The sequence below is a fragment of the Falco peregrinus genome, chromosome 19 (assembly GCF_023634155.1).
Source record: "Falco peregrinus isolate bFalPer1 chromosome 19, bFalPer1.pri, whole genome shotgun sequence".
Lineage (NCBI taxonomy): Eukaryota > Metazoa > Chordata > Aves > Falconiformes > Falconidae > Falco > Falco peregrinus.
The window spans coordinates 4,468,894-4,493,249 of NC_073740.1; the positions used below are offsets into that span (position 1 = coordinate 4,468,894).

Consider the following 24,356-nt stretch of genomic DNA (forward strand, 5'->3'; position numbering starts at 1 on the left):
TCTCTCTCTCTGTGAGCTGGTGGGAGGATGAAGATATCCTCTGACCAAACAGGCTGGTGCAATTGTTTAATCACACGCCTTTGACCACAAATCCTTACAAAAGATTTTGGGGATGGCCATGTCTTATGGATGAGTGGACAATATACAAGCAACAGCCAAGACCTTGTCCTTTCTGTTGGTGAACACCCAGAGGAGCCTGGGCCTCAAATGAGGCACCATTTTAGCATCATTGTCCAATAGTTTTAAGCTGAGGAGAAAAGGAAACCAGAAGGCAAATTCTGTCATGCAATATAAACTTTAATTGAATTGGGACAAGGACTTCATAACAGCAGAACATGGCAATCCGGAGAGTACAGAATATATTTGCAGGGTTTGGTGAGGAAGGATGTGTCTTCTTTTGGGGCTGCAGTTTGTAAGAGGATCTTCTTTGTTGCATTTGCAGCATTTGAGAGTAGAGTTTGGTTTTCACTTTTTGTTTTTTTTTTGAATCCCAGACTATGTGAAACAGGGTAGCTCCCAAACTGGAAATTTGAGAAGATTTTCCACTATACCTCAAAAAGCCATGAAACGTCAGTCCATGAGAGAGGCCAGAATATACAGGATCTAATTTGCGGTGATGTTTAGTCTTCAATAAACCACTTGAATTTAAACTAAAGTCTTTCCTATATTTCTCAAGTAAACAGCCCCTCAACCACAGAGTTGGGATCTTGTTTCCAGGTACCTAATCCAACAGGAAGGGAAAGACAGTGTCTGGGCTTGTTTCTTAGGGTGGCTGAGCGTGCCCAGCTCCTGAGGACCCCCACTGCATCCCCGTGTGCTGCCCCTCTGAAAGCCATGTCCCTCTGCTCCCTCATGGACTGGGACTTTACTCTGGTCCCTGCTGGGGATGGCTGCTGTGGGGCTTAGCAGGGCCCACAGCTCCCACGACTGTAAGTCGTGTATCTGCGGGAATAGCAGGGGTAGGAGTACCTGCCACCCAGGGAGGCACCCGACCCAAAGGAGCTCTGGGCATCCCAGGAGCCCCCGTAGCCAAAGGAGCTGCCCAGCTCCACTGGGGCTGAGGTGCCCACAAAGCTCTCCTGTGGGCAGGAGCTGAGGATGGGGCCTGGGAAGGTGATGGTCACGGGTGGTGGGTAGACCACGGCACGGGAGTCCCCACAGGAGGTGACGCAGGGCTGGCTCCAGGCGTTGGCATATGGCGCAGGGCAGCTCACGTCGCAGGGCGAGTAGCTGCTGGAGTTGCAGACCTGCCTGTAGGAAGACATCCTTCTGGCTGGAAGCAAGCCTGGAACACACACGGGGGGAGAGCATGGGTCAGGGGCGACAGTGCAGGTGCGTTAGCAAAAGGGAGCCCTCATTTATTCACACCACACAACGTCCAGAAAGTTACCCTTCCATACCTAAGTGTAACGTGTGATTGCAATTCATACGCAGAAATAACAAAGATTAGATAACATTAGAAGTCCTCAAAGCTTCATTAAAGAAAGACGAGGATTAATCTAGCAATATTTATTTAAAACTGTTCCTGAACCTATTCTCTTCATTTGCAAAGCATTCCCAGGCATAGTTAAAATCATTAAGCTTTCTTTCACTGAAACACCAAGCCCCATGCTTTCCACATAAATCCCATCCCTCCAAAGCTGGCCAAGCTGAAAGTTGTCACAGGATCTTTTTTAATGAAAAGAACATCCTTCCAATAATAGACAAAGACATATTAAGTGCTCAGACATAAGTACATTAAAACTCTTATTTAAGTGGCTCTTAAACTCATAGAACAGTACATTAAAACTCTTATTTAAGTGGCTCTTAAACTCATAGAACAGAATTAATTGAAGTCAGACTTACTCAGTTCGCCACCGAGGAGAAGCCAAGAAGCAAGCCCGGAGGAGCAGGTTGAAGAGCCATGTGCTCCAAGGACTTTTATACGGTTCCTCAGAGCAGCTCCAGGGTCTGAGCCACGCTTTGGGCATGCGGTCCTTCCCAGTTACAAAACAAACTTTCCTGCATTTGTCACGTCAACGGGTGGAGGAATCTTTGCATATTGTTTGCTGTTAAGCAATTATTAGTCGAATGGTATCACAGCCACAGTGCAGCCTGTAGAAATCTTTCGTCTCAAAATAGGGATAGTATTCACCCTTAGTTCCTTTCTACTCATTGCAGATGTTAACTTCCTTCTTCCACTTGTCCGAGCTTCAAAGAACATAACTCAGAAGAACAGAGGACTGCTGATTTCACAAAATAGACTTTATTTTTTTAAACAATGTATTGATTTTGTCAGGCTTGGTGTGAAGGTTTTCAAACCTTTTAGTTGCAAAGGGAGATGAAACTTAGAGACCTTTATACCACCTTCGCAGGGTACCTTGCTGCTCCCTTTCTATCCCCACTCCCTTCTGCCTCAAGGGGTGGGAAAAAAAAAGAAATAAATCTATACCCCACAGCCCTCTGGTGCTTCCGGTCTAGTGATCAGCCTGCTGACAGCTGCAGAGAAGCAGCTCTGTGAGACAAAGGCCTTTTTTACAGCCTATTTTAAAGTTTTTTTACAGCCTGTTTTGAAGGGGTCGGGGTGGTGGAGAGAGGGGAAACGGGACTTAGGTGCTGCACGTGCCTTCTGATCCCACACCATTCCTGGGGAGTATAATTATATATTGCCCTAATTGAAAACAATATTAAAAAGGGCAAGGAAACCCTTGCTTCGAAATGCTAGGAAGGGAGTAGCCTCACACATGAGTCACTCCAAAATGTGCTGCTTTGAGCAACTTTGTTCTAAAAAACGACATTTGGACCCTTTCAGACAGGTCTAGCTGCATACAGGAGTTTGCAATAAATAAATTTACAACTGGAAAATTGTATCCAGCTCCTCCCCCGATGTAACAGGCCACAGGTGAAAGTGAGCACTCAGATGTTGGGGTCCTCCTGCACCTAGGTGTAAATTTGATGATCCTCAAGGATTTATATGTCATAAGTATCACTTGTACCATTCAGTACTTGGAGAGCTGAATTAGATTATGGATGATGATTCCCTCTGGGCAGCAAAACTCATTTAAGGAACCATGTCCCTGCCCTACTCTGAGTTGTAATCTATGCTCCTCTGGATTTATGAAGCGGGATGGAAATTGTTTTCTTTGCTATTTATAATAAACAGAGATTTTACTCTGGTCTTGCTCCTGAACCTACTAGGGAAACTCCAACATGGAAAATAGAAAATAGCATCAAGTCCAGACCCAAGGCAAGGTAAAGATCTCCCAGTTAAGACCCAGTGGTCTGGGGCAGATTTCCAACGTAACCTTCGCCAAGGGTCTGGGGAGAGGTTTTTAGATGCCCTCATTGTCCTGCATGCATCGGGGCGAGGAGAAGCTGCCCTCTGTGCTCACTGCAGGAAGCTCTCACCAGCAGGGATGGTAATCCTTCCTTTCACCATGCCTAAAACTAGTTGGTTTCGTTTATTGATTCCTGACAGCAGTGACTGAGCTCTCTATTTTCATGGTATCTGGGCGCCAACCTCGTTTACATAAGCTAAGAGATGATAGAATGATAATTATAAATAATAACACTAACAAGTACAAGACATGCCCGAGATCTCCTCCCAGAGGCTCGCTTAATTGCCAAGAGACGTTTGGTAAATTATTTGCTCTCTGTCTTAGTCATCTCTTCTAGAAATCATCAGTAGTGATTCCCCATTTCACGTGGGTGTTACACAGGCTGGCACAGAGCAGTATTTTACCTGCTAGGAAAAAATGCATCATATAGCACAAAACTGCAAGAGGAAAAGGTTAACTTGGAGGCAGAAGAAATCAGATGAAAATTTGGCTGTGGTGTGCACCCAAAGCATGCAGTGATCCATGAGATGGGTTTAAATGAAATTAGTTTCCTGGGCAAAACCCCAAACCTGGGGATCTGTCAGACCTGGAAGGCAGGGTGTCCTCACACCGGACTCTTCAAGTCTTGTGACACATTCCCCTTGGTTCTGTGAAAAAGCCTTGGAATGAAATCCTTAAAAAGCCAGATGAGAATGTAAAATCTCGTTTTTTCACCGCTTTCTACACAACCACTCACTTGTACAACACCCAGCTGAATTGGCTAAATTTTATTGCTGATTTCTTGATGGGATTATTAAGGCTGAGGCTAACCAGCGCTCTCAGCCACACTTGGGGATTACTGGGAGAGCTGGGAGGAGCGCTCAGCACATCAAGTCCTCATTCTTTCATCTCCTGCTCTGTCACGCCAAGTCAGGGACCACCATTTGGAGAACTGCAGGAAAAAAAAGAGGACATTGTCCACCTCCAAGACATAAGGGGAAGAAAAATTCCTGTCTGCACAACACAGAAGAAAAGCTCATTTATGGGAAATCAAGGCTGTACAATCAGTACCCTCAACAGAACCGACACAGACTTTCTGGCATGTCTCAGTCCAAGAAAATAATAGGACGAGGACATGGTGGCTAATACAAGTTGCTGAGATTTAATCACGCACTTCTGTTTCCAAATACAGTAAGCAATGCATGTTGATGTATGAAATTGTTAGGATTAGCGAAGGGTATTCCCTAAATCAAGGCTAAGCATCGTGACGATGCTTCTGCCTCAGTTCTAAGCCCAGTTACATCCGTGGAGAGCTGGATATTAATTTCTGTGTCTCATACGTAAAAGTTAAGACCTGTCATTAAACAGGGCACAATCTACAATCTACTACATTGTTTTGCAGGGCTCACTTCTGAGTGTTGCAAAAGTCTGTCCCATGATGACAACTTGTAGCTAACAGTTCAATGCTGAAGATGGATTTTGAGTTTAAAAAGAAGGATTTACGATTAGTGCTTCCAAAACTCAACTTCTCTTTCTCTCTAAATGAATTGCTAGCAAAAGCAAAAAAGTTAAGCTGAAATAGTAACAGAAGGATCAAACAGACTACTGTGGCTTTGGACAAAGGTCTGAGATCTCCATCTCTGACACAGTATTTATAACACTGTGAAAAATAAGCAAACACCAATATGTGGCCAACTCAGACAGAAATATTGGTTAAGTTGTAAGACAGCAAATTAATCTGAAAAATTAATTTGCAGATTCATAGATTCACATTTGACATGCAAGAAGTCTGCAGGCTATGATGTAGATGTAAAACCATCTACGGTGGATTCAGTTAGGAGAAACAATTAAGCCCAACAATTACCTTGAGTGACACAAGCAAAAAAGTGTATTTGAGGGACAATGAGGACACATGAGGACAAGAGTGGTTCACTTCCCCCAGGCAAACTGAGAAACTGTATAAAAGCACCTGTAGCCCAGAGTCTTCAAACTGCTTCTCTGGAAGACTCAGTTCTCTTCTGCTGCTCAACCAAGTAAGTCGTGTTCTTTGCGGGGCAGGGGAAGCTTTGAGCTAAAGGTCAGTTCAATTCTAAGAAATTCAGATGGGTATTGCAAGAACTACTTCCAGAGTAATAGGAAATAGAGTAAAATGCATTTTGTCATTCTCACCTTTAATTTGAAACAGATTTGCTCACTGAATGTATTCCTTCACTGTCTCTGGTGTGAATAAATGAGGGCTCCCTTTTGCTAACGCACTTGCACCGTTGCCCCTGACCCACGCTCTCCCCCCGTGTGTGTTCCAGGCTTGCTTCCAGCCAGAAGGATGTCTTCCTACAGGCAGGTCTGCAACTCCAGCAGCTACTCGCCCTGCGACGTGAGCTGCCCTGCACCATATGCCAACGCCTGGAGCCAGCCCTGCGTCACCTCCTGTGGGGACTCCCGTGCCGTGGTCTACCCACCACCCGTGACCATCACCTTCCCAGGCCCCATCCTCAGCTCCTGCCCGCAGGAGAGCTTCGTGGGCACCTCAGCCCCAGTGGAGCTGGGCAGCTCCTTTGGCTACGGGGGCTCCTGGGATGCCCAGAGCTCCTTTGGGTCGGGTGCCTCCCTGGGTGGCAGGTACTCCTACCCCTGCTATTCCCGCAGCTGTGGGATATACCGCCCTGCTAAGCCCTGCAAGGATTCCCTGGATGGCAAAACCCAGAAGAAACAAAAGCAAACTGAAAATCTGTGAGTGATGGGAGGAGCACGGCTTTCAGAGGGGCAGTGGAGTCCTCACTAGGCAGGCACGCTCATACATCCTGGGAAACAAGCCCAGATACTGTATTTCACACTTGTATCAGATCTCTGCTCACAACATTCTGTCTCTGCGCTCAACCCCTTCATGCAAATTTAACTTAATTCCTCTGGATTGTTCCCTGTAGTATTGCTGTAGTCTGATCAATCCCATTTGTCAGTTCCAATAAAATCCTTTCTGCATTGCAATACCATGTTTTCTGCTTTTATTTGTATGGTTTCAAAATCTGCAACCTACTGATGCTAAAATAATCCCTGATGACTAGTCTTTTGCATTACTTAAGCTGTTAAAAAGAAATCCCAGACCTTGACGTAGATCCTAGATGTTTCACAGCCAGGGACTTGACACAAGTACTATGGTTTTGCTGTGTTTGGCAGCCTTGGAATCCAAAGGAAAAATCTGATGCAGGCACATTCACGGTGAACACTACCTCCACCCCTTATTTCCTGCATTCCGGTGGTGTAAATGCTACTGTCCCTGTGAGCATGGTGAGCCCCAATACCTTACAAACCAGTGAGGTACCTGTGGAGCTCTTCCTTAGACTTCCTTGCAACAATTACATCCAAGCCACCGTACCATTCCTCCCAGCACATCCCAATAGGACATTGGAAAGAGAAAGAAATGAAGGTCAGGCACCACTACTGAAAAATTAAGGGTGAGGGGAGCCTGGAAGGTACGGGCATACTTCAGGATTCAGTGTACGGCAAAAGGATGTCTATTCACTCTTTGCCACAAGATCACAGAGGCATTTCCCCCTGAACTGAGAAATAAATGCATCCTGGGACAATAAGCCTGGTGAGGTTTACTAGCTTCTTCCTCTCCCAAAACAACAGTCAAAATCACTGATGGTCTGACTTGTGCAGCCTTGAAAACGTTGTTTTCCACCTGCTGAAGTGCCTGAACTCCTGGTGTAGCTGGACTTAACTAACCACATTGTGGCCGTGCTTATGAACGAAGACAAAACCATAAGCTGCAGCCTTGTTTTGAGGGGTCAGAGACCCAGGGCAGCAATGCCAAGCACAGTGCACTGCACAGATCATGGATACAGGGCTGCAATTCCAGCACCTTCTCCAACCTCTCCAACAGGTTTGTCAGACCTGCTCTGTTCCCTCTACATCCTAGCCCATGGGTGATGTTTGGTGATGTCCTAAAAGTCCTGGAGGCCCAAACACACCCAGGGCACCCTCCTGGGGTATCCGTGCCATGGCAATGGGTAGCCAAACACATGCAGGTGACATTCACATCTGCCTGCCTTTTGGACACCAGCCATGGAACAAATCCCACTGGGAAGTGCTGGGAGCACAGCCCCGCGGGGACCTCGCCCTGCACAAAGCCGGCTGCTGGGCGGGTGCAGGTGTGTCTTGCCGGCCGGGGACTATGCGGTTAGGAATGCAGCCCTCGCTTGAAAAGACGGCGTTTTCACAACACCCCTGTGGTCTGTGCGGTTGTAACAGGAAAGGCAATTGAGACATCAGGGCGAAGTGTTTGTCTTCACATCAGTTTCTGATTCAGAGGGAGAGCTGGGAAGGAAATTACAGGTGTGCCAATTCCTGCCAGCGCTACAGTTAGAATTTGGGTGGGTTTGATTTTCTACAGCAGGTCCTGCCCTCCCAGGCCAGAAGAAAGGCAGAAAACCCATCTCCATCCTGAAGACATAAAATAAACATGGAAGGAAAAATAGTGGGTCATACAATTTTACAGAAGGGTCACAAAGGGCAAGGAGAAGCTACTGATGCAGCCAAGCATTGCATGCACCAGACCTCCCTCAGGGGAGATGATCTGTCACCATTAAGTCCTCAAGGATCACTTAAGAGAGCAAGAAATTCTGTCAGGATGAAGCCAGAAGTAAGAAAAAAACAAATCAGACCATTCAGAATCCCAACAGCCTGCACCTGCATCATCTTCCTGCCTTGTGCTAATTCTGTTTATGTTTTCTTATTCATGGTTTATTTTTCTACCTCGCTTCTCCTTCAAATATTTTGATGAAATCAGCGAGAAAAAAAATAAACACACTGGGATTAAGAAAAATAAACAGAAAACATGGGGTATTTGTGCAAGGATATCCATTTTTCTTCACAAAACTACAGCTCAGTAGAGGGCAGGGACAGGACTGTGGCCACTGGCTCCCTGCTTAGATTTCCCCACCACCAGCCAACCATCTCAGCACTTTGAAGATGTAAAGAATATTTCCTGCTGTGTAATCCTTAGCTGTCTTTCCATGAAACCTCTGTAGAAATAGCGCTTAGATGCACATTTTGATACAGTTTTCCCTTGCTCATCTCTCAGCATCAGTTAAAGATCTGCAAGTGGAGCTGTTACAAGTCCATGGTGTGGGTCAAACAACTCATCTCTGCGATTTTCTTCGTTACCTAGACAAAGCCTGAATGGTTACAAACTGCTTACACCCACCTCACACCCCTGAATTGCCTCAGATGACCGGAGTATGGATTTTAAATTCAAGTTTAAACAAAAAGTCTGGTGATACACTCCAAAATGGCTGTACAGAAACCTTCCATCCCCACACACGTAGAAAATTCTGGGATGCTGTGAGTTGTCAGCCAACTGGGAAAGTCTTGCTGAGGATACTCACAACTTCATAGCGAAGCTGAATGTACAAAACAAAAGTTGCTTACAGCAAAATATTTTCAGATTAAGGAATTAGAAAACTATTTTAAAATTATGTGTAAAGATTAACCCATGTGAAAATCAGAGCAACAGGGGACCCTAAACAACCTTCTGCTGTCCTAGAAGTCCTTGACCAATAATTTACAAACAACTTTTCAGACTGTCTTAAGTCAAAAAGGCTTCCTCGGAGATAGATTCATGCCAAACTCTTACAAGAATCATGGTTTTAACAGAATATATAGTTAGCAAGTAAAGCTGCCCTTCTGTCTGCATTTCAATACTCGGGAAACCAGTGACTAAATTTAATCTTTGCCAGGTTACAGGGATCATATAGCAAGAGGAGTGTCCAGAAAAGATTTGACAATTGAACACTATTTTCCACTTTCTTAAACTCCTTGTTTTCCACTGTCTTAAACTCCACGAGGACCTGCTGCTTTACCAACTGATATCTGTTGCGTATTCAGCAAACTTTGATGATGCAAAAATTTTTCTGGCTTATCCTAATTACTGTGGTGTTCCCTGCTTCATCATGTTGTTGCACAACGCTACATCTCATGGTTCGTTTCCTTTAAAATCTTCAATGACCAGGTCCTTCCTGGTATCAGTCCACTCCCTTTGTTCATTTTGGGTGGGAATGAATCAAGCTCCTTTTTTGCGATTAACTTTTATATCCTCCTCCATCTTATATAAAGTTAGGCACATGGATTCACCTGAGTCTGGGATGCCACCATAATATCCAATGGAATTTACTTCTGGAATTCATTACTTGCTGAGAGTCTGCGAGCTGAATCCTTTGCATCCCCCAGATAACTGACCACTGTCAATCTGACTGATTGTTGTGTCAATCAAGGGGTCGAGCCTTGATGGCCATCGGGTCGCTGCTGCCTAAAGTCTTGCCCTGAAGAATCCTGTTAGAGGGCAGTGATAATAAAAAAAAACCCCCAACAAACAGATGGAGTTTCCCCTCTCTGTGTGTCTCTCCTGTACGGTGTAGGGGTACAGGGAAAGTTGAGGGCTAAAGCATTTATTGGTTTCTCAGGATGGCTGAGATCCTTCTTAAAAACATCTTCTAGAATGATCATTGATTTTTCTCATTCAATTTGAACAAATTCTGATTCCCTCCTGAAAAGTGCTCTGTGCCACTGGCTCCTGTAAACAACGCTGCCTGTGGCCAAGAATACAGGTATTACCCAGTTTGGAAAATATTGAATCTTGGAGTGAAGACGTGCACTGGAGAGAGAGCTAGACACAAAGTTACTGAGCTGGACTGTTTTAAGAAAACATTGATGAAATTATTAAGGAGCATAATACAAACTGGGACCAGCTAAATTCAGTTGGGTCATGGGGAGACCTTGTAGCAGCCTTCCAGTACCTAAAGGGGGTAACAAGAAAGCTGGAGAGGGGCTTTTTGCAAGGGCATGGAGTGATGGGACAAGGGGCAATGGCTTTGTACTGAAAAAGGGGAGATTCAGATGAGATATTGGGAAGAAATGCTTCCCCGTGAGGGCAGCGAGGTGCTGGCACAGGCTCTCAGAGCAGCTGTGGGTGCCCCAGCCCTGGAAACATCCCAGGCCGGGTTGGATGGGGCTGGGGGCAACCTGGGCTGGTGGGAGGTGGCCCTGCCCATGGTGGGGTGGTGGTGGTGGAACTGGATGGTCTTTAAGATCCTTGTTCTATGATTCTACGAATTGGAGCAGGTGAGGATCTGCCACCGAAGTTTGGAAAGAAGTTTATCCCAGAGTACACACAGAACTAACTGTAAAGAAAAATTGAGGGGAGGGGGAAATAAAAAAAAAAAAAAAAGGAGAATAAACTGCAGCATTTATCAGTGTGAGCAAAGCCTCTCTTCAGACCATAAATCGCCTTTTGCTTTGGTTGTTGGGGTGACGAGATCTGTACAAGAAGTGCATACAAGTCCGGAGTGCGGTTTAAAGGCAGCAGCATTGCTATTATGCATTAACTAAATGCTCATTTTCTGCCTTACAGTGGATCGCAGAGATGTGCCAGCACATCTGACCCTGACTGAGCCACTCAAATGGGGACATGAAGCAGGCAAAATAAGTAGACCTGCACGCTGGAGTTTCAAGATTAATATTTACAGTCTGTCCCCCATCTCTCAGTAGAATTTAAAATATAAAAGATACAAAATATAATACAGTTGCCAGCCAGATGGTGTTAACGTAAATGAACTACCTCTCATTACTTCAGAAGGGTAAAGCCTGGGGATTGTTTCAGAGAGGCTGAAATCTGATGAACGTGAATGTGATCAAATAGTTTAGAGAGGGATGACGTAGTAAGGTGTAAAGGAAAGCTAGGAATTGCCTAATAACTGCAAACAGTGAGCAAAATGATTATATGCTGTGAGGCACGATGTGTAATCGCTTCTGTTTCGGATCTAATCAAACATCATGTGCAAAGGGTGTCTCAGATCCTCCAGACTACCTGAGCAGAGTATAAAAGCACACGCTGCTCACGTATCTCCCAACAGCTTCTCCTGACTTCTCCTCCGGGACTTGAGTAAGTTTTTAATTCTTTGTGCCTCTTTCATATGCTCTTTTAATGATAACTCTAGCTGAATCCTACAGAAGTGTCTGCTATGACAGTGTCAAGGCTAGCCTTGCTGCAAAAGCAACTGCATTGCTCCTCAGAGAGCTTGGAGCTGGCATTATCCAGCTTCCTGAGGGAATTCTGCTGTCCTTGCTAAGTGCTTCAAGGTTTTGCAACTTTTAGTTCCTAAAGCTGGTATAGAAATGAGCTCCAGCCTTATCTTGGCTTTACTAGAAGGTGAAGCTCAGTTTTGAAGCCCTGTGGAGCAGGTGGTCCTGTAAATCCTGTCCTGTAGGGTGACTGCTGCGCAAAGGGGGCTGGGTGAGATGGCCATGGGTCTCATGAAGTACAGAAATGTCAGTGCTCCTGTACAAAAGAACACAACTGAATCAAGCACTGCTTATGGATGTAGCCCTTTGGGATATGTGCTGACACCTTATGTACAGATATGTCAAAAAGCGTAGGTTGTTTGATGTACACAGGAAGGTTAGGAAGAGCTGAGAGTCTGGCAAGGACAGAAGATAGATGGAACTCAAGTAGTGTGACTAAAAGGTGGAAGAGAGAGCAAGGACCGATGAAGCCACATCATCTCTATTCAGGAAGCTACTCAAGCGGGTGGCTTCCTCATCAAACGTGCTCGAGTGCCTGAACATAAACCTCTGATCTACCATTGAATTGCTTTACATGTAGTCTGCCTTTCAGATCCACTTCCACTACAGAACAATGTCCTACAGACAGCTCTGCAGCTACCAGTACTCCACGCCATGCGAGGTGGCCTGCCCACAGCCCATCGCCAACGCCTGGAATGAGCCCTGTGTCACATCATGTGGTGACTCCCGCGCTGTGGTCTACCCACCCCCTGTTGTCATCACTTTTCCTGGGCCAATTCTCAGCTCCTGCCCTCAGGAAAGTGTGGTGGGATCCTCAGCACCAGCTGCCATCGGCACTTCCCTTGGCTATGGGGGGTCTTATGGCTACAGAGGCTCTTTTGTTTATGGGGCATCACAGGAAAGCAAGTTCTCATACCCTTATTATTCTCAGAGGTTCAGTGGTTATCGCTCCAGAAGGTGTGAGCCCTGCCAAACCCAGCAGGAATACACTTGCACCAAGACCAGTCAGGATTCTGAATGCAAGATCCAAACTCAGGAGTGAGATGGGTTTTTAAGATGCTGATATAAAAAAACAACAACAACCAGATTCTTGCTCACACTTAACCATGGATTTGTGCTTGTACCTACTTAAGTAATTTTCCTTTCTTAGCTATAACTGTGTTCTTCTATTCTTCTCATGGTCCAAATTTTCAGATGCATTAATACTCCTTCTATGTTCAACCTGATAACTTTATACTAGAAGCATAGTGGGAAAGTTTGTATACTGTGATTTCTCCCACTTGATAATTGCCTGATGCCAATCAAGAATTACGTTGATGGATGAGAACTGGACTGCACTGTCAAACTTACAGCTACAAAAGAAGAAAAGAACACTGTGAAGCAAAGCTTCATGCAACAAGAAACCTCATTTGTAAAAGCCTCAAAATCCTCATTTTCTGTATGATCGTGTTTTACTTCTGTAAACTTTCCTCGTCTATCACCCATTAAAAAACATAAGCATGCTGCATCATAGTTTTAGTATTCTGGTTTTGCTTTCTGCTTGTTATGAAATAACACAACTGAGAGAATCTCTTGTGTGGAATGTTGGTGCTTCCATCCTAGTTAAGCTCTGTAGTGAGAGGGGGGGTGAAGACCTCACCTGATCACCCCACCCCATTAGCTCTCTGCTCAGCAATGAGCTTTCCCATGTTGCATGCCTGCTTTAGACCTCATACTGCACCAGTTTGCATTGCTAGGAAATGACTGGAAACAAAAAAACGATACAAAGATCAGAAGGGAGGCTTACCATTATTTTTGTGCCCAGACACACACGTGCAGGAAGCGTAACAAGAGCGTAGGACACTCACTGGGAAGTCGCAGCCAGTCAAGCCCACCGGCTGCAGCACATGGGACAAGTAACATTTAGCTGTCTATAGGGAAACATAGCTGGCTACATCTTCACCGCAAATTCAGTCTTCTCCCTTTCCTTATTCATAAAACACCATTCAATAGTCCCAACCTGAAATTCCAGTGAGATGCTGAGAAAAAAACGTAGGTGCCATGCAATACTTTATTGAATAGGGTTAATGTAAGTCAGCAACAGCTGAGGGGCTACCTGGATAATTGCTCTATTTACCTCAAAGCCACTTTTATTGCTTCCAGCTGTTCCCTGAGTGTGGCTGTATCACTGCTCCCTGTTTATCAGGGGCTACCTACTTTATTTTATTGCAGTCTTCTTTTGGTCATCTAAGTTGCTTTTTGAAACGTCCCTCTGCTGACCTTCTCTGGGATCCCATTTCTGCCCCTCTGTTTCTTTGATTCTGCCAGTAGGCTCCCTTAATTTGCACAGTAATAAGAAGTGAAGGTAGCAAAAGATCCCTAATCTTTGGCATTTGTGCTCCCAGCTGAGGCAATTTGATGATCTCAGAAAGCTAGATATGAAAGTACAGAGTAGGGAAGCAAATTAAAATTTCCTATATCTGAGACTGGGGTTGCATCAGTTCTGCTTTGCATCACTGGAGACAGCCAGTTTTCTGTCTCTAAACATTTCTGGGAAGTTCCCTGTGCTGCTATGCACTGTCCAATATTCTCTCTTTACTTCTTTATGTTATATAAAATTACAGTATAATCTAATATTCCCCTTTTAATTTTCTTATGGTGTACAGAATTACAATAGTTCTGATAAAAACCATTGGAAAAGTAGGGGAAGTAGGGATGAGCTATTGAAATGCTTCTGGAGTGGCTATTTAGCACTTCACACTGGCCTTGAAAATTTTATCTAAGGGTTGGGCAGTTCTCTCACACCTGGTTCCTTGTACAGATTAAATCTGGCACACAGGCAAGCTCTGCGTGTTGAAAGCAGAGTTCCCTGACGAATGAATCCATAGGCATTATATAAACACTGTCTGTGAGAGCATAACACTCCCCTACAGATCTCTAAGATAAGGGGGTGGTTTAGTTCAATCGGTTTGCAGAGGCTGTGTTACCCCAACACTGAGAAGGAAGCAAACAGATGAATCTTATATAGATGCAATCATAAGATTTTATTTGGACCAGAAAGTACACATCTTAAGCAAAGTAAAGCAAAAATACAAGATGGACTTCAGTGTTTTGAAACAGGGCCAGCATAACAGTGTGCATCAAACTCATTTTTGACATTTCGCTCATCTGTCTTGGTTCAAGTTTCCAGTGGACTGGAAAAATTGCAGTGCAAGGTGACATCGACGGATCTTTCCTATTAGACATACAGACATCAAAGAAGAATTACCAAAGAAAAAAAAGCACGGTCCCAAAGAACTAAAAACATACATGGACCAGTTTCCAGTGATACTAGTGCTTTTGTGCTGTAACAGTGAGAAACAGATTTTGCATAATCAGTAATTCGGTTTCTAAGAATGGAAAAGAGACATTTTGAGAAAACTGACATTAAAAGCAAATAGAGCATAAGAAGGAAAAGCAGAAGAGCAGCGCCCATGGGTGTTGATCAGCACCCATAGGTCCCCACTGCTTCAGAGAGCTCCTCAGCTCAGCTGCACATCCAGGTCTTGCCGTCAGTTCCCCCGCTGTTTCTCCTGCCATCCACACCTTCTGCCGCGCTTAGCATGGCCCACAGCCCCCGTAGCGCTGCCTCCAGAGCTGGCTGGTGGAGGAGGAGGAGAAGGAGCTCCCATAGATAAGAGAGCCCTGCAGACCCCTGGGGCGGCCCAGCTCCACTGGGGCTGAGGTGCCCACGAAGCTCTCCTGTGGGCAGGAGCTGAGGATGGGGCCTGGGAAGGTGATGACCACGGGCGGCGGGTAGACCACGGCACGGGAGTCCCCGCAGGAGGTGACGCAGGGCTGGCTGCAGGCGCTGGCGAGGGGCTGTGGGCAGGCTATCTCGCAGGGTAGGGAGCAGCGGGAGCTGAGCTGCTGGCTGCAGGAGGACATCCTTCAGGCACGGAGGGGAACCTGCAATGCACCGGGCAGCCTGCGTCAACCCACTGCTCATGAGCCGCTGTGCAGAGACCACCCTGCTCTGCCTCGCCAGCAGCAGGGAGGGCTCAGCACATGCTGGATGCAGGTGCTCTGCCAAGGCTCGGCTGCTTTTCCTCTCTCTTCCCCTTCCCTGCCCTCCTGCCTCCCTCCCAGGCTCTCCACAGGCTAAGCACTGCCAAAGGCAGCTGGGACGCTCTGCCCAGGCTCACCAGCCCGTTCACCCTGATCTCACGGGTAAAAGCTCCTGGACTGAGCCCCACCGTGGCTGAGCCCCGCTGACCGCTGCCGTGCAGCTCGGACAGCCAGGCAGCTGCCAGTTCAGAGTAGCCAGGAGAAAGGTCTGCATGCAACGCTATGTACTGACACCATTGCGGTTCAGACTGCGCATGCAGGTCCCTTTGCGGTTCAGACTGTGCGTGCAGGTCGTTAAAAATAACACACCGCCTTGTACCTAAGACCAAAAGGGATAACAAAGGGGTCAGACTTACTCGGATCAATGAAGAGGAGAAGCAAGGACCTGGGATGTGAATACTTCTGAGCCAGAGGCCCTTATATACCATCTCCTGGATTGCCTGGGGGTGTTGAGACACACTTTGTGTTTCAGGTTTATTTTGTAACAAAACACGACTGCACATCACTCCCCAGCCTCCTGTGATTATTTTATTCATCTTTGGATGATTATCAGTTTCTTCCAACACCCTCTTCTTGCTTCCTTAAACTTTTGGAAGCAGTTTCGCTTCCTGCAGCATTTTGCTGATTTTACCCATGTGACAAAAATGTTGGAAAACTGCCTTATTTATGCAATTGCTCCACATAGCCAGGATTTTTCGAGCACTCCTCCATGTCACAAGTGGTGCAATGCACTGTGTGCTGAATTTCTTTACTAAATCCCTGCTGATGTTGAGCTGAAGCACTGTAGGGCTTTATACTTGGAATAAGGGTGGGAGATTTACTCTGTCTGCCCTGTTGCCTGTCCCAGCTGCGTGCTGCAGGTCTGATACAGCACAGTAAAGCATAGAGGCGATTTGTTTTGTGAACTCTTGCAGATCTTCTGTATTTTTATTTTGACTCTGAACAGAAAACAACGACTACACATTCTCTCCCGTGTTCCCTGAAGCCTTCACACCACGGCCCTGATTTATACCAGCTAGCACATTCATCCGGTTGCAGAGATTTTATGACCCTCTGTCTGCTGTGAGCAAAATCCTTCAATTACTATTAAAATAATCAGGTGGGTTTTTTACTTGGATGTGAATAGAATCAAGCAAGAAAATCCTTTAAAGCCACACAGGGGAGCGGGATGTTTTATCCTGTGTTATGGGACATCTGAGGCTGGGGTCCAGCCCCGTGTGTTTCCTTTTATCCCCAAGCAGGGACCCTTGGGGCTGTGGTTGAGAGCAGAGGGAGCTGAACACAAACCCCCTAACTCATACAGGAGAGGGCTGCAACGCCGCGCCTCGCTTGGGTGTTTGCAGTGTCCTCAGTGACTCAGCATCTCAACACTGACCTGCACAAGGACAGGGGAGGGATTGTCTTGCATATTCCTTGATATTCCCAGAGAAAATTTAATAATGGGCCCCAAGAAGGTAACAATTTATCTGGAGTTAAAACACTGTAATGAACACAGAGTATGAAAACAACTTCAGAAACTTCCCAATCTGCAGGAAAAATAAAGTAAATCAACATACTGCACCACCTGGGGAGGTCACCTGCGTGATTTCTAAGAAGGAAGAACCTGGGAGACACTGAGGAAAAGCTGGGCTGGGTAACACTTGCTCACTGTTATGAGGAAACTGTTTGCATGAATGAGGAGTTGAGGAGTGATGCGTAATCTGTGTGTTTGGGAGCTAATTAAGATCTTGTTCATGAGGTGTCATAGACCAGCAGGCAGCCCAAGAAAGGGTATAAAAAGGGCTCGCAGAGCCGACAGCCTCAGAGAGCTGCTATTTACTTCTCCTCTTTTGGTGTCTTGAGTAAGTTTGACTTAAACTCTGACTTAAAGCATCGTGCTTGAGTAGGTTTAACTGATTCTTTCAGAAATACTCTGCTTGTCTTGCTTATGCCTCTTTTTCCTTGAAAATGCACACCTTTTGCAGGCTTTGGTACGTGAGGTGGGTTTTGATGCAAAACCTGGTGATGGGTGGTCTCCAGCTTGATTGCTCCAGGTCACTTTGGGGATGGCCAGCTTGGGCAATGCTTAGCAGGAGAGCCTGGGAAAGTGCAGAGGAGCTGCCTGGGAGGGAGGCAGGAGGGCAGGGAAGGGGAAGAGAGAGGAAAAGCAGCCGAGCCTTGGCAGAGCACCTGCATCCAGCATGTGCTGAGCCCTCCCTGCTGCTGGCGAGGCAGAGCAGGGTGGTCTCTGCACAGCGGCTCATGAGCAGTGGGTTGACGCAGGCTGCCCGGTGCATTGCAGGTTCCCCTCCGTGCCTGAAGGATGTCCTCCTGCAGCCAGCAGCTCAGCTCCCGCTGCTCCCCACCCTGCGAGATAGCCTGCCCACAGCCCCTCGCCAGCGCCTGCAGCCAGCCCTGCGTCACCTCCTGCGGGGACTCCCGTGCCGTGGTCTACCCGCCGCCCGTGGTCATCACCTTCCCAGGCCCCATCCTCAGCTCCTGCCCACAGGAGAGCTTCGTGGGCACCTCAGCCCCAGTGGAGCTGGGCCGCCCCAGGGGTCTGCAGGGCTCTCTTATCTATGGGAGCTCCTTCTCCTCCTCCTCCACCAGCCAGCTCTGGAGGCAGCGCTACGGGGGCTGTGGGCCATGCTAAGCGCGGCAGAAGGTGTGGATGGCAGGAGAAACAGCGGGGGAACTGACGGCAAGACCTGGATGTGCAGCTGAGCTGAGGAGCTCTCCATAGCCTTGGGCACCCATTACTCCTGGCTAATGCGTTGGGACCTATGGGTGCTGCTCAGCACCCATGGGAACCGCTCTTCTGCTTGTCTTTTTATGTTCTATTTGCTTTAATATTGTTGCTGTAAACCCGCACTGGTTTCTCAAAATGTGTGTGTTCCATTCTGACAGTACGGGTGAGAAATTTGGTCATTTTGTGCTTTAGCCTCTCTGTGAAGACATGTACTGGTTTTCTGGTTTTATGTTCAGCCAAGAAGATGTAACAAAACTTCTACCAGGGTAGTTGCTTTGCTCTCCCACGGGGTTAAGCTTTTGTGCTCAACAAAACCTTCCTGCATTCTGCAAAGCAGATCGTGGTTGACAAAGTTAGTTTTGCCATGGGGTAGAAAGAGCACCTTTTGTGAAACATTCATTCCTTGTTGGAGAATTTCTTGTAATCAGGTCTGAGAAACTGGAAACATGCCTTCAATATTTTTTTTTGATTGTTAGTAAATGCCATTTCTTGTTCCTAATAAAAATCATGCTGCATTCTACTATTAGCATTCTCTTTTTGTTTTAATCCAGTGTCTCTTCACACCTCTCTCCCTTACATCCCTTTATTAGCTGATGATTATAGATGCACTTATGTGCATAGGGCCAGGATATGTCCCATGCAATGCATAATTCCTTCTTCCCAGCATCTGGAACCAGAATCAGCATCTTACATAGTAAATGCCATCATAAAAAAGCCTTTGCATCAGGAGGTACGTGCACTTCAGGACTCGGTCAAAGAATACATGTGCAGAGTGTTGTTATTAAGGTTAGAATATGCCAATATTTAGTGTAGATAGATTTTTATATTCAGGTAAATATGTGCATTTTACTTTTGTCCTCACTTTATATCCTTGTCATCACTGTGCTCAAGGAGCTGGCTGAACTTTGCGTGCTGTGTTTTGAAGAAAACACCAAAATCATGGACACACGAGACATATGGGAATATTGCCTAGAAGTACTTTAATAGCAGACTGCATTAAGGTGGCATCCTGTGCCTGGTGGGCCTTTTAGGGTTGCATTCTACTTCGACAGAAGAGGCTGTTTTTACACAGTCATATAATCAGAATTATACAAGCAGCTCTGATATTTAAGGAAGATTTTTTTTTAAATCAAAGCCTCTAAGAAAGGAACTGCTGGAAACCGGAGAACCTCTTTGCTCCCAAGGAAGCAGGGGACAGTTTGGTGTCATCTCAGAAAAAAATCAGCCCCCTCCAAAAAAAAGACGCTTGAATCTTGACAGCAATGTTATCTCAGGAGGTCCCAGATGGGCGCCAGTAATTCTAATCTCAAAATGACACCACAGTTTCAAGGCAAGTTGAGGATATGCCAACACTTCAGCTCAGAGACATGAATTCACCTCGTCTAGAGGTGTCCGAGATAACTGATTTACTCAGCTTGAGTCACACTCTCAGCTAAGCCACAAGAGCGCAGTGCTGAGTCTTGCATTATCCCTATGAATATTTATTTCATGGTCCCAGTTAGGTTTTATGGCCACTGCAGCAACAGAGTTTAATGTGTCCACATCAGCAGCAGCCACGCTTTTTGGCTTGAACTAGTCAAACCAGGACATAAACATTACTTTTCAAGTACCTAGAAATACTGGTCTTCAAACAGAAAGTGCTGCTCGACGCCTCCTTGTTGGCAGTTACTCCTTTTTCATGGCATTCTCCCTCTCCCCGACGTCTCATCCACTCCTGTGTTGTCGTTTGACTCCTCCTAGGGTGTAGCAGACATGCCAGTGCAACCTGCGTGTGCTGTGTTACCAGACAAGACAAATTCCACCCACACTGTATGAGATGCACTCTTGGATGGATGACTCCAAAGCCGTCCGCCATGGACTTGGAAGAACTGCACAGAAACATCTGGGCATCCTGAGCAGAGCCTGGATTTCAATTACAAACTGATACAAAGGATGTCCCTTTGCTATTCTTGTGATGTTCATCCAAGCTAGCCAGGAAGAGTTTTTAGGCATGCTTGTAAAGAAATAATCCAAAATCGATTTATAGAAGGTTTTGCAGATACATTTCAAAGTCTTTTTTGTTGGTGTTACAATAAAATTATGTACTTGATATAGGTAAAATATTCTGTGCTAGTTTAGTAAATGGGTGTGATGATTGTTCTTGTACAATGGATCCATATGTGCCACAGCGTGTGATTTATCATACAAGGAATCCATGCAAAGGTAGTCCACATTGCACACTAACTTTTATTTTCATAGAGCTATGTGTCTCTGAGTATTTCACTACACCGTATTTGCACTGGCAAAGATGGCTGTGAATGGTTTAAGTCGGTAAAGCACACAAAGCTTCCATTATATGGGAAAAAACCATTAAGATGTAACGCAGGTGCCACTTCGTGGGTCCGCAAAGTTACAAAAGCCAACACGTGGCTGTAACCCTGAGTGAACATCATTGGCCAAAAGAAGCAGTTTGGGGCGTCAGCAGAACCGACGCTAGTATGTAGCTCCCTTTGCCCTTTCAGGAGGGCAGGATGGTTTGAAGAGGGATGCATCTCCAAGAATTATGTGATTCATTGGTAAGTATCTGTAGGTATCTGTCATCACTGTCATCCCTTCCATACAAAGTGAAACCAGGTGTGGTTTGGGCAGGAGGAGCAGACCGTATGGGTTGTTTCCCCACAACACCTTCTTCCCTTTGTTTCTATTCCTGTTTTGAGTTTATGTGAATCCTCTACCGTAGACTATCAGTGGCTTTAAAGGGAGGCATTGCTAGGAAACAACACTGAGGGAAATCCCAACGTGGCCCCAGAAAAAAAGGCTTCCTCTACCTTCTCGATGGGTCACCTGTACGGCATTACACTGCAGTACTGGCAACAGTTACCAAACGCTAGATGACCAAACTTAAACAAATTTAAGATTTTAGAACAGAAGTCTCAAGGTTGCTCAAAACCAGGCATTTGACTTTAAATTCTATAGAAAGGGCTGGATTTTAGAGGGGAGGGACTCATCTTCTAGAGGTTAAAAAAGGGTTTGTAAGTTGTGTCAACCTGGGTACGTGGAATGGATAAACATCATTGGAAATAGTTTTATCATTAAATAGCTGAAGAACTGAGGACAGGGTGTTGGATCTGAGGGAGAAATCTGCTGAAATAAGCAGCCCATCTTCTGCATCAGCTGAAACTGCACTATAAGATGCCAGCCCAAGGTTTTCCTAGGGTGATGCATGACTTCACTCCCTGACCTGTTTCATCCCAAACCATGAATCGTTCATCACTCAGGAGCACTGAGGTCTTCAGCAATGATCCCATGGGGTGCCTGACAATGAAATCTGGGCATGAACTTCTCATTGTCTGAGGTTCCTGTCCCCCCATGCCAGGGCTGGAAAACAGCAGCTCCCTGCTTATAGGTTCCTCCACCTGTACTTTTAAAGCTTGAAGTGGGACATGTGTTTCGTGTTTGTTTCTTAGCCAGGAGGATGGGAACAAATGCTTCCCATTTCCAGACTCAGTAGGAAGGTGTCTGTGGAGTCTAATGTGCCTCATATCAGAGTCATAGGAATGAACGCGCGTGGGCACGATGGGATAAATTGCACAATGCCCCCTTCCTGGAGCATGACTTGGAAAAGTGGGGTAGTATCTCAGGCATGTCAGCATATTGTGTTTATGGATAAACTTCTGAGCAATCTTTGTTCCATGAGGCAATCAGAGAAATAGGAAAAAGCAATAAAAAAAAATATTACTCTGCCAGAGTAATGAGAAGAACGCAATAGTAATCACCATCACTGAGCAAAATAATTGCATTATCTGGGGCAGTTGCAGGTGGAGTGGATTTTTGTTTGATAATGCATTAGGACATCATACATGAAGAATGTTTCACATCCTCCTGATTGCCCAAGAAAAGGCATAAAAGCGCTCACGGTTCTGGGCTGCTCTAACCATTTCTCCTGACTTGCTTTTGCTGTGAAGGGGTAAGTCTGAGCTTGACACTGTTGCTATTAGGATGTTGCTGTAATTGGGACATGCAAACTTATTGAGAGTAGGATTTAGTGAATCGCGATTTCCTCCAACCTAACCATCTTGCCTTTATGAATTTGCCTTATTTTGTTCGTGTTGACTTGCAGAGGTGACTACCAAGAAAACTAACTCTGAGTCTCAGAGTGAACTAGGAAGCCACCATTAGCAATAATGTTTTGTCCTGTTCTTTGCAATTATTTCTGCATTAATTTGGGGACTGTCATGCATTAGTACTTGTTATTGTCAGGACTTTATTCCTTTTTTTTATTCCCAGGCTTTCATTTTATGGGTTTTAGTAAGGCAGGACAGAGATCAAGAGGAGCTGCAAATCGATTTTATGAGTGAGCAAGTGATCTTATGTTTCACACAGCTCCTAGTTCTGCCACACTCATCTGTCAACTCAGCCATCTTTGGCAGGACAGCTGGGACCACATTCACAGGGGTCCTAAATATACTGGAAACCTCACTGATACTGCATTCCCACCCCAAGGTGGGATATCCTGCCAAGCAAACTTTTTATGAGCTCTTCAGGGATGTGGCTGCTGCTCATTTTATCTGTGTAAAGCACGTGCAAGGGAACCTTGGTGCCAGCTGTGGCATCTGAAAGCCTGGGGAATAACACTGTCATTAACCACCAGGCTTGTCTGAATTTTGCCTCATGAAATGGCTCTGGGCAAGACGTTCACTTCTCAGCCTCAGTTACCTCTTCCTTAAAGCTGGAATAACAATGACTTGCCTCATACAGTTGTATTGATTACAGGTGGTTCAGAACCAGCACAGGGTGCTACTATGTAAGTGCTAGCCAGTGTTTCTGTTCTTTTTTGCCATTGTTTATAAGAGAAATGGTTGAGTGTCACAGTTAAGTCAGATTCAAAAAGCAAATGGTAGAAAAGAGAAATGGTAAAGGATGGGGCATAGCTTGAGTTCAAATATGCGATTTCTTTTATTGTTAATGATGATTTTGTGTATCAAATTGGCTCCGTAATTAGGAGTCAAAAGAAACAGAGTTTGTTCCAGGGAAGAGGAGGAGGAGGGCATGAGAAGCTGAGAAAAGACACATGGCTGCTGAGACAAATCAGAAACCTTCAGCCTTCTTCTGGTCTTGCTGTCTTTTATTCTTTCTCTGCCAAGCTCAATCTCCATTATATTAGTATCTGAGCTTTCACCCTTGTGTTGCCTCGGTGCTGTGTGTTCCAGATTTCCCTCCATTCCCAGAAGATGTCTTCCTACCGAGGGATGATCAGCTCCCGCTGCCTTGTGCCCTGCGAGGTGACCTGTATGCAGCCAGTGGCGAATGCCTGGAGCCAGCCCTGTGTTACGTCCTGCGGTGATTCGAGGGCCGTAATCTACCCACCACCTGTGGTCATGACCTTCCCAGGACCCATTCTCAGCTCCTGCCCTCAGGAGAGCATAGTGGGCAGCTCAGCACCATCCAGCATTGGGAGCTTGTTTGGATCCATGAGCTCTCTGGGTACCAGGGGCTCCTATGGTTCCAGGAGCTTGTACAGTTATGGGAGGTCATATTCTTCCTATGGATCCAGTGGTTATGGTTTTGGGAGCTGCAGACCATGTTAAACATGCAATGAATAAGGAGCAATCACCCAACATGGAGGAAGATATACCTCCACAAACCCTGTTGCTGACACCTCTTCCCTGGAGCGTGAATTGTGCATCTCTTGCATATAATTCTCAAGCTAATGGTTTAATTTAGTTTTCTGACAGTTATTTCCAGTGGCTCCTGGTAATACTGGCCTCAAATTAGTTATATCAATGATCTTTGGCTGGAGGAAAGTGGGACAAGATTGTGTAAGTCTTCCCATGCCATGAAAAAGCAAGAGTAATGTATGTGGAATGCATAGCCCTGGAGCAGTTCTTTGCTTGCAGCCTTGAGACCCTGGCAACATTTTCCCATGTTTTTCATTCTCAATAAGATCTTTGGCTTCTTACTTTCTCATTAAATTACTGTGCATCAAAATCCTGAGCTTTTTTGTCTTTATTGTCCACCAACAAATTTGTTTAAATACAATTCTGGGTGAACATCAATCTCTGTAGCGAAACACGACAGCGTTTGCTTTCTCAATGCCTAAGGTTGAAAGATGACCAGGACCATTAAGCAGGAGTAAGCATCATGACTGCCTTTTTTCACAAAAGTAATTTTATGCTGGATAAACATGT

The 24,356-nt window shown here is 45.7% G+C and overlaps 3 protein-coding genes across 3 annotated transcripts; 2 read left to right on the forward strand and 1 right to left on the reverse strand.

The window, feature by feature from the left end:
* Positions 1-902: 902 nt before the first annotated feature.
* On the reverse strand, positions 903-1,265 carry LOC101910856 (scale keratin-like). The gene has a single exon (XM_005233175.2). It carries the CDS (start codon positions 1,263-1,265, stop codon positions 903-905), a length of 363 nt encoding a protein of 120 aa, XP_005233232.2.
* Positions 1,266-17,763: 16,498 nt separating this feature from the next.
* On the forward strand, positions 17,764-18,093 carry LOC129782903 (feather keratin 4-like). Its single transcript, XM_055792414.1, has one exon. The coding sequence runs from the start codon at positions 17,764-17,766 to the stop codon at positions 18,091-18,093; it is 330 nt and encodes a 109-aa protein (XP_055648389.1).
* A 5,293-nt stretch (positions 18,094-23,386) lies between these two features.
* On the forward strand, positions 23,387-24,024 carry LOC106112220 (feather keratin 4-like). The gene has a single exon (XM_013295718.2). It carries the CDS (start codon positions 23,400-23,402, stop codon positions 23,754-23,756), a length of 357 nt encoding a protein of 118 aa, XP_013151172.1. The 5' UTR covers positions 23,387-23,399; the 3' UTR covers positions 23,757-24,024.
* The last annotated feature ends 332 nt before the right edge of the window (positions 24,025-24,356 follow it).

What these genes read in the sequence shown, in the direction of transcription:
- LOC101910856 (XM_005233175.2), bottom strand. Translation starts at nt 1,265, where the DNA reads ATGTCTTCCTACAGGCAGGTCTGCAACTCCAGCAGCTACTCGCCCTGC.
- LOC129782903 (XM_055792414.1), top strand. Translation starts at nt 17,764, where the DNA reads ATGTCCTCCTGCAGCCAGCAGCTCAGCTCCCGCTGCTCCCCACCCTGC.
- LOC106112220 (XM_013295718.2), top strand. Translation starts at nt 23,400, where the DNA reads ATGTCTTCCTACCGAGGGATGATCAGCTCCCGCTGCCTTGTGCCCTGC.